General features: G+C 38.2%; 2 protein-coding genes across 6 annotated transcripts in view; both read right to left on the bottom strand.

Moving 5' to 3' along the window:
* The window catches only part of LOC120769801 (cGMP-dependent protein kinase, isozyme 2 forms cD4/T1/T3A/T3B), a 134,347-nt gene that overhangs the window by 113,490 nt on the left and 4,132 nt on the right, over positions 1–16,725 (bottom strand). For all 5 annotated transcript variants that reach the window (XM_040096987.1, XM_040096988.1, XM_040096990.1 and 2 more), the window contains exon 2: positions 15,500–16,125. The gene's annotated coding sequence lies outside the window, so the exon portion shown is untranslated. The remainder of the gene's footprint in view (positions 1–15,499; positions 16,126–16,725) is intronic.
* Positions 12,965–13,535, bottom strand: LOC120769802 (vitelline membrane protein Vm26Aa-like). The gene has a single exon (XM_040096996.1). The coding sequence runs from the start codon at positions 13,472–13,474 to the stop codon at positions 13,112–13,114; it is 363 nt and encodes a 120-aa protein (XP_039952930.1). The 5' UTR covers positions 13,475–13,535; the 3' UTR covers positions 12,965–13,111.

Raw genomic sequence — 16,725 nt, 5'->3', positions numbered from 1 at the left:
GTGAAGCCGTAGCTGAGAGTGTACCGTGTAGAGTCGATTCGGCGCCGTTCGCAGCAACTCCGACTGACGTATGGACCAACTTGGCGACTTTTACGTCGATATATTAAATGGAAACTGTACAAAATACAGTTTGGGCAAGAATTGAAGCCGCTTGACCTTTCCAAACGACATCGCTATGGGCTCTTGAAAAGTTCCAAGAAGACCTGACGATTTCGAGCCAAATTTTGTTCAGCGAGGAGATCCATTTCTGGTTCAAATGGGTATGTAAACAAGCACAATTGCCTCATTTCGAACGAAGAGCAATCTGAAGAGATTCAAGAGCTGCCCTTACATCCAGATAAAAAGCACGTTTTGATGTGGTTTGTGGGGTGGTGGAATTATCGGTCCATATTTATTCAAAAATGATACCGGTGAGAACGTAACCGCATCAATCAATGCATTTGTTTAGGGAACATTTCGATGAGCAGATAATTTCACGTTTTGGGCCGGTCGATTGGTCACCAAGATCCTGTGTTATCACACCGTTAGACTTTTTCTTGTGGGTATATGTTAAGTCTAAAGACTATGCGGACGATCCCTTGGAAGGACCTTGGAGCAAAACATCACGCGTGACATTTGCCAGTTACTAGTCGAAATGCTAGAACGAGTCATTGGAAATTGGACTCAACGGATCGACCGTGTGAGACATAGCCGCGGCCAACATATGAAAGAGATAATCTTTAAAAAATAAATGCCAAAGAATGCACTTTCGAATTATAATACATACTCCTCACTCAATTTGAAGTTTTTATCTTTTTCCATTAAAAGAAGTTGTCGGATTTGATATACTTACTTATATGATATGTAGGGTTTTAAGCAAAGCGGAGCGTTCGCTTGCCACTCGCTCGTACGCTAACTAATAACCCGTTATAGCTAACATATGCAGAAACAGCAATATGTGATCTAACGCACGGCCGGTCAATATCTCTAATGCAATGACAAAATATCGAAATAACAAATATTTTTACACATTTCCTTGTTGGAATTAGTATGTAAAGAACGCAAGTCGATTTTAATGAGAATAAATGCAATAAAAAAACAGCTCAGCATGCGATCATCTGACAACAGCTGACATCAGCTTTTTTCGCAAACTTTTATTACAAGGTTAAGTTTACAGCTGTTCGTTGCTGCTAATAAAAGAAATGCAATTATTGACTTCAGCACATACATACACACATACATATGTATGTAGATATTGAAACAAAGGCGTTAAGGCCACTAATAAAGAGCTTAAAATGCTTTAAGCAATATTTGAATGATTTTCTAGAAATGCACATACATATGTTTGTACGTGTGGAGCCATAATATCATACGATATTAGCAATAGTATATAGATGCATTTGCAATATGCCTATAAATGTGTCAGCGCTTCCCAAATGCCACAGTGGCGTCAGTGCAACTACTATACAAATGCCGCACTGTTATTAGTCCGTTGGTGCTGCCGCTGGCCATTTGGCGTAAGCAAACATTCGCAAATTTATGGGTCGCTCACGTAATCACGTAAGGCGCATTGATGCAAACGTAAACATTGTAATGCGCATACATATGTACATATTTTCAATAAAGATTTACTTTGTTCGGCGATAAGATGTGCTAGCTGTAAATATTTACAACTGTATTTGATGTTTTATATAAATTCTCATATCAACTGTTTTCATATAATTTTATTTGCACTGTATTTAAGGCGGGCGCTGCAAACGCAATTGCTGTAAATTGCCGCTTTTATGGCGGCATTACAGTATTTTAATCAGAAATTCTGTTTACAAACTATATTTACATATGTACACACACACGCGCATACACATATGTAGATACGGGCATTGCAGTTAGAAAATCACGTACGCGATCGATGGTTTTGTGGCCATTTGTCAGGGCGTGTGCGCCAGTGTGCGTGTGTTTGTGTGTAATTGGACAAATTGCGTTGTAAATGCCAATGCGGTAGCGAAAAGTGACACTGTGCGACAGCGTAGAAGCGATGGCGCTGGCGTTGAGATCTGATTCCCAGGTATAAGGCAAATATGTAGATGGATGATCGAGATGATCGAGCATGGCATTCACTTTTCTTCGACTATGTGCGCACATGGAACGTCTACAGTGGTAACCTAAAAATCTAACCTGTCAAAACCAAGAAATAAAGAAGCACAGACTGGGCCGCAATATTTCCGTCGATGACCTTAAAATTCCAACGATAAATAACCCTAAAATTCACATTCCATAGTCTGCACTCCATCTTTCTCGCACAACCGCGATTGTTATAAAAGTACAGAGCCGGAACAGGATTCTCAAGTCGCTCGCCGGCAGCACTTGGCGCAAAGACAAAGAGATGTTGTTGGTAACCCTGATATGGTCGCCTGGATGCAGCAGGACGCAGATGGATAAGCAGAACAGCACACTCTGGACTATAACAGGATGTCTCCTGATGTTTCCCATTGAGCATGTACATATATAGTGAGGCCTGCTAACTGTAAAGTAGCATAACACACTTCTCTCCAAGCAGTTTCTCCTCGGATGTTTTCGTCGAAACCACCCCTGCAGCTTCCTGCTTCAAGCGCCTCCCAGGAGCATAAGGAGAACATTCCTCCAACAAGTCGATAGAACCATATATCGACCAAGTTTCGAACGCGGCCAACTTCTGGTAGACACTGAACGCCATTCACATTGACTCCTCGCAGTGAAAGAGGTACTTGAAGTCCATACGAGAAGTGGTGTAGTGGTTTACAAGAAGGTCTCCGAGGCTCTTTCTATAACCTCATTATTCCAATCAAATTTCAGAGCAATCCCGCCTTCTTTTCACAGGTTCACGAGATAAAATCGACTGTTTCGACTGAGTTTTGATCTTTGTTGTATAGAAATAGATTCCTGTTTCGTCGACAACCACGAAATGATAACGAAGGTACTATCTAAACTCACTGGCGCATCTTCAATCCGAGGGTACCAATACGAGAACGAATTTTGTCAAGTTGTCCTCCGAGATAGCTGAATCTGGGCATCGGTGCGCAGTTCATCAAAGACCGGCGTGAGATTACTTTGAAACTCGTTAAACTACTTTTCGGCGCTCGCCACTGAAGACGAAGACCTCATCCAGAGGATCTTTGATTTGACTGCGCGATTCGCTTTCCAAAAGGCAGAATCGAATCATAATGCGTTATATGTCATCACAGTCGGTATTACCTTCCAAGTATACCTTAAGTGAACTCCAAGGACTCCAGAAATAAAAATCCTTCATAACTCACAGAAATGTGGAAAGACTGCTCCCTGGCCTTTAAATTTAAGAACTTAGCATAGAATATGTCCTAACCTACTACAGAACTTCTCTGCAGTAATGAAAACAAGGAAACTTCAAGAACTTCTATGGAGCTTCTCAAATTCTTGATAAAATTAAATTGGAAACTTGGTCGCGTCACACTTGTTGCACAGTGTGATCACTAAAAGTGTTGATGCGTTGAGTATTAAATTGCTTTTTTCAAATGCCACTGCCATGAAGGCGCCGCTTAAGACTACCCCAAAGTATATTAGATCCCATAAATACATATATATGTATGTACATACATACATATATATATTTACAATAATATTTTTGAAAATTCGTAAGAGGAGACTAAGAGCTTCGTGCGCCTTAAGTAAAAATAGTTCGCATTATTTGTACTCGTATTAACGAAATTCACATCAATTTTCGAACTAATGCTCTTGTAAATTTGAGTATGTTATGTTCTTTACATTTGACAACTTTGAGAATTTCACTAAGAATATTTAGTAAATATTTATAATGGCCATTAGCACATGTCAGGAGACATTAGCCATTATTAGAAAAAGTACGAGCAATTCACAGCACACAAATTGTTGGCAAAATGTAAATAAAAGTAATGTCTTCTGGGTAAAAATGTAGTTCAGAGTACATAAGAGTCCGTACATAAGTATGTATCTCTACATAGGGAAACCAGTGAACCAGATTGGTTTACTTGTATTCAATTCGATACCTTCACTACCTTCGAGAGTGGCGAATCGAACAAGCAACTGGTAGATATCAAATAAACTAACAGAGAAAGTACAGCAAATGGTTGGATTGCACTAATCAGTCTATCATTACCAGTCTAACGTAAATTGATATCATGTTTTGCTTATTGTTGGAAATTAGACAAGGTCTTTGGAAACTAAAACTAGTGTAGGAGTCCTTTCGAATGAATATCAAACTCCAAAATCTTGAAATACTTTCAGAATAATATGACAAAATGCGAAGTTTGGGGCAAGATCTGGAAACTGAATATACTGACTAAATTTATCCAATGTATGGTCGTTTCGAGATTTCTAGCTTAAAAAATAACAAAGATTCCGATTAATCATTTAATAGCCGTAAATTTCGAATCCGAATAGCTACTGTTAAGAGAGCACGTTTACCATTCCGGTAAATATCTGTTCAATTATCGGTCTAAATTTATTAATATTAATCGTAGATAATTTCATCTATCTTGAAACCAGTAATAACAATAGCAAAGTCAACCTCGAAATCCAACGCAGAATAACTCTTGCCAACAGGCGCGACTTCAGACCGAGGAGGGAATTGAGAAGTAGGGGCATTACTTCGACGAACAAAGACTAAATTCTGTCCTGCACTCCGTTAGAAAGACCAGGTGGAGAAGGACCTGACTGCATTTGGAATCTCCACTCGGTGCCAAAGAGCGAACAGGAAGAACGACTGGCGCGCTGCTCTAAACTCAGCAGGTATCGCGTAAGCGGTGTGGACGCCAGTAAAGAAGAAGAAGCATTACAGAACGAACTAAAGAGGATCATTGTATTCGAGTGCCTGTCTTTTTCCGTCGGGATTAAACTTTCACATTTGCCAGCGACAACGAATTAAATAAGAAGAACTACAAACTTCGAGAATACAAAAGTTTATTTATTCGGAAGTCGATCGGCCAAATGACATAGATTGGCCAATAAGTGTCTAGATTGGACAAGGTATCTTAAAAGTTGTAATTTCAGGGACCAAACCACAGAAAGATGGATAAATTGGTGATGCAAAGCTGGCATGATCGTTGTCAATCAAATTTCAATGACGACTTCGAACTGTAAACCTTTTCAAAGACGAAGAATCGCAAAACAGTGATGGAACCTTCGGCCATTCTCTGTGAAAAGGGCACCAAAATATAAATTTTTTTTCAACCAATGGCACGTCTACTTCTATTATTAGCCAGCAATTGTGACTGTCAGTTTTTATTAATGTGAATTGCAATGTTTGAGAGGGTCTCGTGAATCATGTCACTCTGACAAGCAACAACTTGAGCGCGTAAATTACCTCGTTAGCACCACGGTTAGGTGAATACGCAATGTACGCGATGGCATATCGCCAATTTATTAACACGATTATCAAAATGATATGAGCAAACAAATAGGGCAATGACGACATGAGCGCTTAATATACACGCACACACACATACACATATGCAACGCATTGCCACCCCTCCTGCTCCCCACCGAACCACTAATGAATCCTTAATTGTCTGTCATGCGAAGGCAATTTCACAAAAATTGCAACTCTCCGACTAGCAACTGCAATAAAATGTTTGACTAAGAGCACGTATGTATGTATGCATGTGCCTTCGCTTGTGCGTTTGTTTGTTTGTAAAAAAGGTCTAAATTTTTTAGTCAACTCATTGATGCTAAAAATACCCACACTGCAAGGATGACATGCACATTTGTGTACATATGTACGTTTGTGTCTGTGTGCACGTGAAAATATTTGCGAACTTGCCCGTTGCCGGCTTGAGTAAGCGAAGCGCGCAAAACACCGGGCAATAAATCGCACAGAAGATGCAAAGAAAAAGAAAACATCGCAATGTGCAAACAAACAATTGTGCAATGAAGAAATGGCAGCATTGTACAGTGAATGTCCAAAGAATCAGGAACCCATAGAAATGGTTTCGATCAATTTTAGTCTATATTATTCTGAGTAGGGAGGCCGCGAGAAAAGGAACGTTGAGTGGAAGTCAGTAGATATTTGAGGTGCTTAGTACTGTCTTCAAAGCCAAGGCAGACTTATGTACTAATTGAGCTACCGATCCTGATTTCAATAAAATCCTCTGTATTTGACAGACGATCCCCCTACTTCAATCTTATAAGCTCATGCTGACTTGTCTTCTGAACAGAATTTAGTTCTACAGTATATGTACATATGTCTAAAGAATTAGAATTAGAAATGATTTCTATCAATTTATTCTATACGATTTTAGAGGCCGCGAGAAAAAAACTTAACTTTTTGAGAGAATCAGTGGACATTTGAACAATGCTTAGTACTGTTTACAAAGCCAAGTCAACCTCTAGTACTAATTAAGCTACCGCTACTGAGCTCAACAAGATCCTTTGTTTTTGGCAGATGATCCCCCTACTTTATTCACTCTTTTTAGTTCATGCTGACTTATCTTCTGAAACAGTGCAATTATGGTTCCTTGTTGCTTGACTTAACAAGTCTTAAAAAAATTGCAAGTCTTTCACTCATGGTCTGCAGGCTCATGTTTAGTTGCCAAAGCAGCCTGGCAACACTGACTCGAAAGTTGTTTATGAACCGCCCTGATATTCTGCTTAAAAGCTGCTGTACATCTCAGTTGTTATAACAACTTGTTTGTCATGTTGCTCTCCGACTTTGCGAAGTTCTCTGCGACTTTTGAGAATGCGCTTGAGAGCAAACTTCTTTCTACAACTTGACAAGAGCTTCAGTTTTTCGCCATTTTTTACATTCCGTTCTCGTTTCGCATTGATTATTCACAGAAAGAATTTGCTGTAAAAAATATATTTCATTCCGTAACGAACAGTGTGTCGACGTTAGCCAAAAAAGTGGTCTATTCTAAGCAGCGTTTAAAGTTTCTTTTCTAATTTTCTATTTCTAAGATATTATCATGGTAAATAGTGCCCTATGGGTCGCACCAAAATTTGAAGAAAAAAGTTAGGTTAGGTATTTTTAACTCTTAAAAAATAGTTTATAGAGCGACCTTCAAAGATAACGTCAGCGAGTTTTTGTTAAAGTTTAAAAACAATTCACTGCCTGTGAAAGTGGTTATTTACTTTTATTTATTTGGAGATCCCATGACATTTTATTATGCAATTTGCTAATGTTTTGGCAACTTTTATTTGGAAAAATATTAAATTTACCGTTATTTTCGTTTCTTTCATGCATTAGGGTTGCCTTTTTGTATTTTTTTGTATTTCCAGAATCAATTAGTTATTTTCGACTTTGGACCGTAACTGGTTTGATTGAGACGAAAGCGCTCACCACAAAGAGCTATGAACTATGCAGGAGAGGCTCAAAACTACGATCACAGAGGCAATATGCTGCCACAGAATACGCATTCGCGAAAAACTAAGCTGCGGAGACTGCAATTTATTACTTTTCCTAAAGGATTGACAAAATTCAAAATGGACCTTTCAATCACTGCGCTACCAAATACCGCAAAATATAAGGTCCGACTTCGCAAAACCTCAACCCACAGTACTTTTCAGATTCGTTTCGCGTCTGTACAACTCGATTCTACTGGTAGAATGCAATGCGACATGTAGGCAACAACAATAATAACGCATTATATACTTGCAATCTCTACGAAGATAAATATAACTACAGGTATATAAGGTAACATAGAGGAAAAAAGAACTTTGATATAAGTATCTACATACCTACATTCATAAATATACTATACAGATATGTATGGCATATATGTATGTAGTTAAGTAGAAATACAAGAGCAAACAATATACATATAGACACACACTCGTACGTTGAACGATACGATCGCACGACAGCTAAAATAGCACACTTTATCGTAAACGAACTTCATTGCTGCTCCAGCGCGGAGCTAGGTGGGCGTCGGTATGAAGTAAATGCAAGCAGTTCAAGTTCCAAAAATAGCCTAGCAGCAAGTGGTTGATTGTTAAGAATAAATGGAAGCCCATGTATACGGAATGCGCGCCAGCACTCGTCGCTTGGCGACGACGATCGGCGCAATACCCTACAAATATGCTAATTGAGAGGAGTTGGTAGATGAGGAGTCGGTAGGAGCTAGCAAAGCATACAAAGAGCACGAGATAAATAGTACCTACACATAAGGGTATACATAAATATACAATTATAGAGGCTATACTATAGACTAGAGGAAGTATGGTTTAGATTGCATTAAAATGAATGAGAAGAATGTGAAGCGTGTTTAAATTTAGCTTTCAGTAGTTTAATGACACAAACTAGCAGGAATTCAATTAGAATTTCACTTAATGCGGGTCACTGCAGTCTATAGATACCAAGTTATGCATTATATAAGTGCTTTTTTGTGGTTTCTATAAAGGTATTGTATTGGAATTAAAGAAGTAATCGACAATTATTCTACAATATTCAATATAATTAATTTATAGCTTAGTTAGAAAAGTAGAATACTTTTTATGGAGTCCATTTATGCTTTTACAGGCTCCATGAATAATTGTATGTGTATCTACTTATTATACATACATATATTATATAATATACATACTTATATATAGATACATATGTAATCGGACTTATCTTACCTTAATATCATTCGACAAATTTAGGGATATACAAGTTGTAAAGTTGGCTCCAAATGTCTAAAGACTATTGCCATATATGTAAGTCCAAGACTGATCTCAGACCTCATTCTTGCCGAGGCCAATATAATTTATTAAAAATAAATAAAAATAATATGAGCATGAGCCATACGATATACTTTAGTTTTTGAAAATTAATGTTTCGAAACTGAATTGATATGTCAACCTTGCTACGCTTAAACTTAAAATAAACCGGTCGAAAACATCCCCATGTAACAAATTTTTTTTTTAACAAATTTTATCTAAAATAGTGGCAACTCTGTTTAAGGCAACTTCTGAGGTAGAATTTCCTTATATACGTTTTTTAAATTAAATTACAAGCATTGACCTCGTAACCCATTACTTTCAGATTGGAAAGCTTTACAATGGGGAACGAAAAACATTTCTCAGCCATCAGAGTAAAATTAGCTATGACTGTAATATACATATTGCCAAACAGATACACTCTCGTTGACCCATAAATAGTTCGCAGAATCGCTTCTGATTTGATTGTCATTGCCATTTTGCTATTTGCTGCACAATGATCATCCTTGAGTATGAGCTCATCCTAATACTGTGCTGAGAATACTAATTAATAATAAGTCTGAAATCATTTAAAGCTTTATGTGTTCGGAGAATAGCGCTTCAAATTACTGCTATATGTCTTAGTATGCTTTGCTTTGTATACGCTTTTTAAGGTTACTTGAATCGCTTCTTCGATTTCAGTATGTTCTTAGTCTAAGGTTAACGAAGACCGTATTGGTTCTATTCACTGGGTAGTACAAACTCCGGGAGCTCCTCTACCACGTAAGAGGGGAACGCGCCTTCGGTCTGCTAACAGTGTTAAGTACCTTAGGCACATAGAGGAAAGCAGGGCAGGCATCGGTTGCCCTGTACTACTGCAGGAGCTATTGGTAAAAGATGCAGTATGTCACTAAAAGTGGTTATTTGGCTCTATGAAACAATAGTAGAGCCCATAACTATGATATAAGACGCTGGAATTGGCGAGTGTTTAATGGGATCCTCAGTATTTGTGGACACACCAACTGTTATCTGTCTTGCTGCATAGAGCACCCATGGTCATATCCGCAACGTGTATGTCCCCCAAAAATGCCCTCAGCCTCAGAGAGTCTGATTACTTAGAGTACTCAGAGCCTAGGCACTCTGAAATCCTTCATCACTTTGATGTCATTTCATAATACATGGATTACCAGGTCGCTGAACCTAGACCTGTCTGTCGTTTTCCTGCTCCTATACCTTCCAGGGAGGCATGGGAGGAAAATACTTGCGGGAATATGGGGTCAGTGAGCCTTTTTTACGGATGGAACAAATTCGGAGAGGATTGGTGGAGAAGTACACTGTCGAGAACTTTTCATCAACTACAGTTTTAGACATTCTGACTACTGCAGCGTCTTCGAAGCGGCGGAAGTTGCCATAAAGGTAGCATTAGATCTTCTGCTCCAGACCGCAGTCTCCTGGAGATTGGTAACACGCCGATAGTGGGGCAGCGATAATTGCTTTGAGTTCGCTGACTCTGCGCTCAATAATAATGAAAGGATGCCTAGACTTCTTATCTCTAGCATTGAATTACTTTACGATTAGACTAGTTTGGGAGCCTGGTCACATAGTTATTTCAGGAAATTGTGAGGCTGATGAGCTTGCTAGGACAGGTACTTCAGTGTCACTAACTGCGGAATGCGAACGGGTAGTAGCTCCTGTGGTTCACTACTGGACTGTCGCGAGATCCTTTTGACTATGGGTAAGCCGGAAGATGTCTATCACTCTCAGAAAGTTCACCTTATAAAGGTTGCAGGAGTTCTAACTGGACACTGTCCCATAGGAATTCATGCAGTAAGATTGAACAACTTATAGGATGCCAGCTGCATCAGCTGTTTAGAAGAAAATGAGAAGGAAATACATATCTCAAATTTTCTTCTTCGAATGTCTCACTTTTGCCATATTAAGGCAATGGAATCTTGTACCCTTACGACATTCAGCAGAAATAGCACGAAATGAATAAAACATCTTAGCAGATTTGTGATAGGTTCAGGGCTCTTGCCGCTAGCTAATATCGAACTACAGAAGTTTTTCGTTTGGCTTCACAAAGGACTGAACATAACAGTCTAAGTGTGATTTCCAGAGATAACAGACGATACCAAATTGGTTGATGATAAGTGCTTTACATTAAAATCGGTGTGGGTTTAATGTTTCAAGTTATTTTAAGAAAACCATAGGGATTAGGCATAGGGAACTTGCAAGTGTAATATTTAAATAATCAAATTAAAACTCACAAAATTTTCGATAAATAATCGAAGTTGAGAGATTAACAAAAAGTGACATTTTTGTCATCAGCCTTTGTCATTAAGTTGATATTATAATTTGTAATTTTAACAAATTGATCCAAAATGACAATTATTTTAACCATATTGACTTTTTACTTATAAAAATGGTTTTGCCAATAAAAGTTCCAAAAACAAAAAATGATAAAACTCAACAATTGCCTTCATGAAGCCAAACATACAAATCTTATATCTCAAAATAAACTTCAGACTTTCATTCAGACATCCGTTCACATGTTATGCCAAATAATATTTATTGCTGCATCTTTCATATATTTATGTTTTTTTTTTGTATATCTTACTCATTTCCCTCGTGCTTTCACGCTTCTTTTTTGCAGTTCACTGATTTTGAAACGTTTTGATCTAGCACCGTATTAAATTGTCAAGTAAGCAATTATTTACTTTTTTCATAATTCTTAACGCTACTTAGCTGTCACTTTTTGTTGTGGCATATAGTACATATATTTTTCATGACAAATTAAACATTTACAGTTACTCATATACAGCGCGTACCGCTACATACTTATCGTTAGCAATTTTCATTTTTAAATAGTACTTGCTCAAGTCATTTCAATATTATTGCTGTCAGCAGAAGTTATAAATTTAAAGTAAATAAGATTTTTATTATATAAAGGTTGAATTGTTGTAGCCATAAAGGTTATTGGTTTTATTGATAAAAGGTAACGGTTATGCTTTAGGTGGAGGAAAAACAAAATAATTAATAAATTATTGGGCAGATAGTGATTGTTATGAGATCACTGTCATTTGTATGGACTGATATATTCGAAATCGGGAAAAGTGACATTTTTAGGTTAGATTCGAAAAAGTTTGTTTTTATTTGAAACCGTTTCGGAATTTTTTTTTTATTCTTATCTACTAATCTATATCTCTACATCAGTCAGCATTATTTCTGATTTTTGGGGCCAGAGAGCATGTTTATGGTATAACCTTTTTTTAACCCATTTGAATCACTTCGTTTTCAACAATCTGGCTTTTTGACAAATTCTCTTAAACTCGAAAATTCGTAGGAACCTCTGTTAAAGATATGTGTCTTCCAAACAGAAGAGAATTTTCGGCAAAATTTTAAAGTTTTCTTTTTGAAAGTGAAGAAAATATAACATAAAAATTGTGCCGGTGAGAACGTAACCATCAATGGCGCCCGTTATCGCCCCATGATAACCAACTATTTATTGCCTGAAATTGAAGCTCGTGATCTCGGCGACATTTCGTTCCAACAAGACGGCGCCACTTCCCACACAACACATCAGTAAATGATTTATTGAGAAAGCACTTCGGGGAGCAGATAATTGTACCTTTTGGGCCGGCAAATTGGGCATCAAGATCGTGATATCACACCGTTAGACCTTTTTCCTGTGGGGATATGCAAAGTCTAAAGTCTATGCGAATAATCCCGCTTTGATTCAGGCCTTGGAGCGAAACATTACGCGTGTGACTCGCCTGCTACCAATCGAAATGCTCGGACGGATGGACCATCTGCAACGTAGCCGCGGCCAACATTTGAATGAGATGATCTTCAAAAAACAAATGCCGAAGAAGGTCCTTTCGGATGATAATAAACATTCCTCATTAAATTCGCAGTTTCTGTACTTTTTCTTTAAAAAAGTAAGGGACCTCGAAATGTATCACGCTTTATATAGTCTTTAACACAACTAATATTATTCATTACACTGTTTCGCATTCGTTTTGTTTGAACGATCCTCAATCGATATTTTCAACAGTTAGAAGCTACAAAGGTTTTCAAGGCAGCTGGCAATCGAAGGTTCAAATCGAAAACTTGCAAAATGGTTAGTCCACTTATCAAAATCAATGTACCTGGCAGTAGTGTTTCTCTTAAAATCGATAGCTTTATAGTCAGTACAAAGACTTTCTTATATCCAAAATTAAGAAGATGAAACCTTTCTTGTGCTAAGAGGACAAATAGAACACCAACTTAACACTAGTGTTCTAGTGCCTTTAGCCAAAGATGTACAATGATAAAACTGAAATTTTTCGTTAAAAAATCTTAATTTTTTTTATTATTTTTTCGCCTAAAATGATTTATAAATACAACTAAATGACTAATTCCACTTGTACTCCCTCCAATTCGCAAGTTATCGCAAGTCCATGGCCAATTCAAGATTCACATCGTTTCCTCAATATTGATAGAATTGTGGGTTGTAGCCCACACCAGCATAGCCAGAGGGAATAGGAGCCACATAAGTTGGGATGGGCGCTGAGTAAGCACCGGCTGAGCCGTATGATGGAGCAGCTGGAGCGGCACAAGCGACTGGCGCCAAGTTAGGTTGACAGCTGAAGAGGTAGTTCTTTGGGCAAGGAGGTGCTGGAATGCTAGCGGCGGCGCCACCACCATAAGCCGACTTACGGAAACGGCTCAATTCGTAGGCACCTTGTACACCTTGTTCGGCTTCTGCCTCCTGAACACCGGATACGGCTGTACCAGCCAAGGCAACGCTGAAGATGGCGGCGAAGAGAGCAATGCAAACGAAGGATTTCATTGTGAATGATTTGAGTTGTTTTGGGTTCTTGTAATAACTTGAACTGTGAAGCTACCGAAGTGAACTGATGATTGCAGTTAGCAAGCAATGGGTCTTATATACCCAAAAAATGCAATTGGTTATATTGGCTCTGCTTTCGGTGTTCTGGAACTCGTTCATTTTGTTTGCGGCTGAGTTCTACTTATTTTCGCTAGTGTTAGCGAAAACCCAAGAAGTTTGCATAACTTCTTGTGCTAAAAATTGTTGCTTCCAATACATTTTGCCGCGTTGTTAACTGCGACGTGAATATGAGTTCGTAGCGAAGGTTCATCCGGTTCACATAAAAAACTGATTCCGCAATTTTTTATGCACTGAGTGCATTCACATTCGGAAGAGTCTTTTTCTTTTATTCTAGGTAACATTATTATGGTGTCAATGCCTTGACATTTATTTTGGCATAATTATTTTTGGCTGGCGAAATGAGCAATTTTTTTTATACCGTTCACATTAATGAATGAATGAATTTGCGGTTTTTTTCGACAATATTGTAGAACAATGGCGGTAAAGCGTTGCCGATATGAGACATATTTTTATTGCACAAGAGGACTGGAGTACATTTTGATTCATGCCTCTGGCAAAACTTGGGGGTTCAAAATAGGTTATTAGATCTAATTTAGCGAGCGTGAACTTTAAGGATTTGTTCTCTCAGGTGACGTTAGGTTCTTTTGAACTTATCTAGTGAGGTTTTAATGAATTTGGAAGGTTAGAAGATATAAAAGAATAAGATATAGAAGGGTTTAGCACTAAGCTTTATAGATATATTGAATATATAGAAATCAAACCAAGTGAGTTTGTCGAGCCAAACTTTGAGGGAGTGTTCGATAGCGAGACGACGACCTCGTGTCGATATTAAAATTGATGATATAAGTCGCTAAAGCTACAAAGTCAGACCCTTCTAAAAAAAACTATTCAAATCTGAAGACCTACAAGTTTTTCGGAATCTTTAATATATTCGTCTTTGAAAACTTTTGAATTCTCTTGCTCCTGTAGACGCTTTTCAGTTCTGAGAAGATCCCACGTTTTCCAGCCAAATTTTGTTCAGCAATGAGGCGCATTTCTGGCTCGTAAACAAGCAAAAGAGCCGCATTTGGGACGGAGAGCAACCTAAAGAGATTCAAGAGCTACCATTTCATACAGAAAAAACCACGGTTTGGTGAGGTATTGGGGCCGCTGGAATCATCGATCTATATTTCTTCAAAAATGATGCCGATGAGAAGGTAACCGTCAATGGCGACCGTTATCGCGCCATGATAACCGACTATTTGATGCCTGAATTAGAAGCTCGTGATCTCGGGGACATTTGACTTCAACAAGACGTCCCCACTTCACACACATTACATCAATCAATGGATTTTTTTAGATAATACTTTGGTGAGTAGATAATTTCTCGTTTTGGACCAGTCCATTGGTCACCGTTGTACTTTTTCCTGTGGGGATATATAAAGTCTAAAGTCTGTGCGGACAATCCCCCCTCGGTTCAGGCTTTGAAACAAAACAACACGCGCGTCATTTGCCAGTTAACAGTCTGAATGCTCGAACGAGTCATCGAAAATTGGACTCAACGGATGTACCATCTGAAACGTGGCCGCAAAATTTGAAAGAGATAATTTTCAAAAAGAAATGCCAAAGAATGTTCCTTCCCATTTAATTTAAAATTTCTTTGTTTTTTTTTTTTTTTTTTTAAGTAAGGAACTTCGAAACGGACGGTTTATTAATATGAACGAAAGAGAAATAGAATTGGCATTTTCAAAAATTCTCATTCAAAACATATTGGTGACGAAGATTTGATTACATAAGTATAGTTACGACCAAGTAAAAACAATTTCGTCTAATTTATGCAAGAAAAAACCAACTCTAACCTCCGAATTTTTGCAACAAAATTTTTCCACCATACAACTAAACATACCGTTATAAAAATAGCAGTACACACGAAAATATAAAATAAATTTATATAAATTACGTCAATCATTAGAGATTACTACTCACATTTTGCATACAATTGAAATTCCACAGGTCACAGCAGGAGAATGAAAAGCCAGAGGTGTTGAGTGGTGAGTGGTGAGTAAACAGACAGTCACCGAGTTGAAAGTGAATGCGTTGCGCGTAATTTAAAGAGCACACACACTAAATCACGATTTTTTTTCGAAGCACTTTTCGTAGACACAAAGCGATTATTGTTAAGTGAGTAAGGTAGAACCGCAAGTTACCGGAATGAATCACTTTTTATTTAGCACGAGATCGCTGCGAGATCACTACAACTTGCAACAACACACGAAAATAGATGCGTATGTATGTATGTACACTTTCGATTTGAATTTAAATTCAGTAAATTTTTGGTTGTTATTGTTGTTTTTGTATGCTTCTCTATATGTAGATTTAGTATTTTTTCAGCCAAAGTTGTTCACTAGCTATTTTCGCCTTTCTTTTTATGGTAATTTCTCACAGTTGCGACAGCGCGCTGCCGAAAGTGAAAGCGTGCATAGATTTTAGCGCGCGAGACGAACCAAGCTGCAGGGCGTGGTGTCACACATGTGCGGGAGGTCACTTCACCGAACACAAAACAAGAAAAAAAGCAATTTTTTTCAGTTTTTATCAAGCATGATGTGGACGTTCTGCCAAAAGATAAAAAGTCGGTGAATTAAAAATAACAACAAAAAAAGTAAAAGTCAAAAATAAGAGAAACTAAGTCAAAAGAATGCTGCTGTGCAAGAAGTGGAGAGAAAACATATGATTGAGCCGGTGAACGCTGCCGAGTGCTTGTTGTGGCTGAAGCAACAACAACGAAGTGCACACACACACACACCCGCGATTACATTGTTGCACTTGACATGCACAATTGAGTGGAGACGAACAACGACCGGCGAGTGAGCTGTCAACGTCGGCTGGTCGTTCAGGCAGTTGGGCGGTCGGGTGGTTAAGGCGCTGACGCTGCCACAGCGTGGGTGAATGCACCGCAGCAGCCGCAACACTTTCAGTGCATGTATGATTGTGTGTGTGTGTTTGTGAGGAGGGTGCGCTTTTGCGGCAAAACAGTTACCAATTCGCATATGCTCGCTCGGCTACAAAAACAAAAGTCACAACTCGCCGCAGCCGGTGCTGCAGTAACAGGAAGTGCAAAATTAGAAGAATGCAGCAGAATTGTTTTATATTTTATTATTTTGTTATTTATACTTTCGAGTTATTATTAATTTGCTATTCGTTTTTGTTGTTGT

Source organism: Bactrocera tryoni, chromosome 2 (genome assembly GCF_016617805.1).
Source record: "Bactrocera tryoni isolate S06 chromosome 2, CSIRO_BtryS06_freeze2, whole genome shotgun sequence".
Classification (NCBI taxonomy): Eukaryota; Metazoa; Arthropoda; class Insecta; order Diptera; family Tephritidae; genus Bactrocera; species Bactrocera tryoni.
Note: the sequence above shows the minus strand (reverse complement) of the source record. Positions and strands in the feature narration are given on the sequence as shown.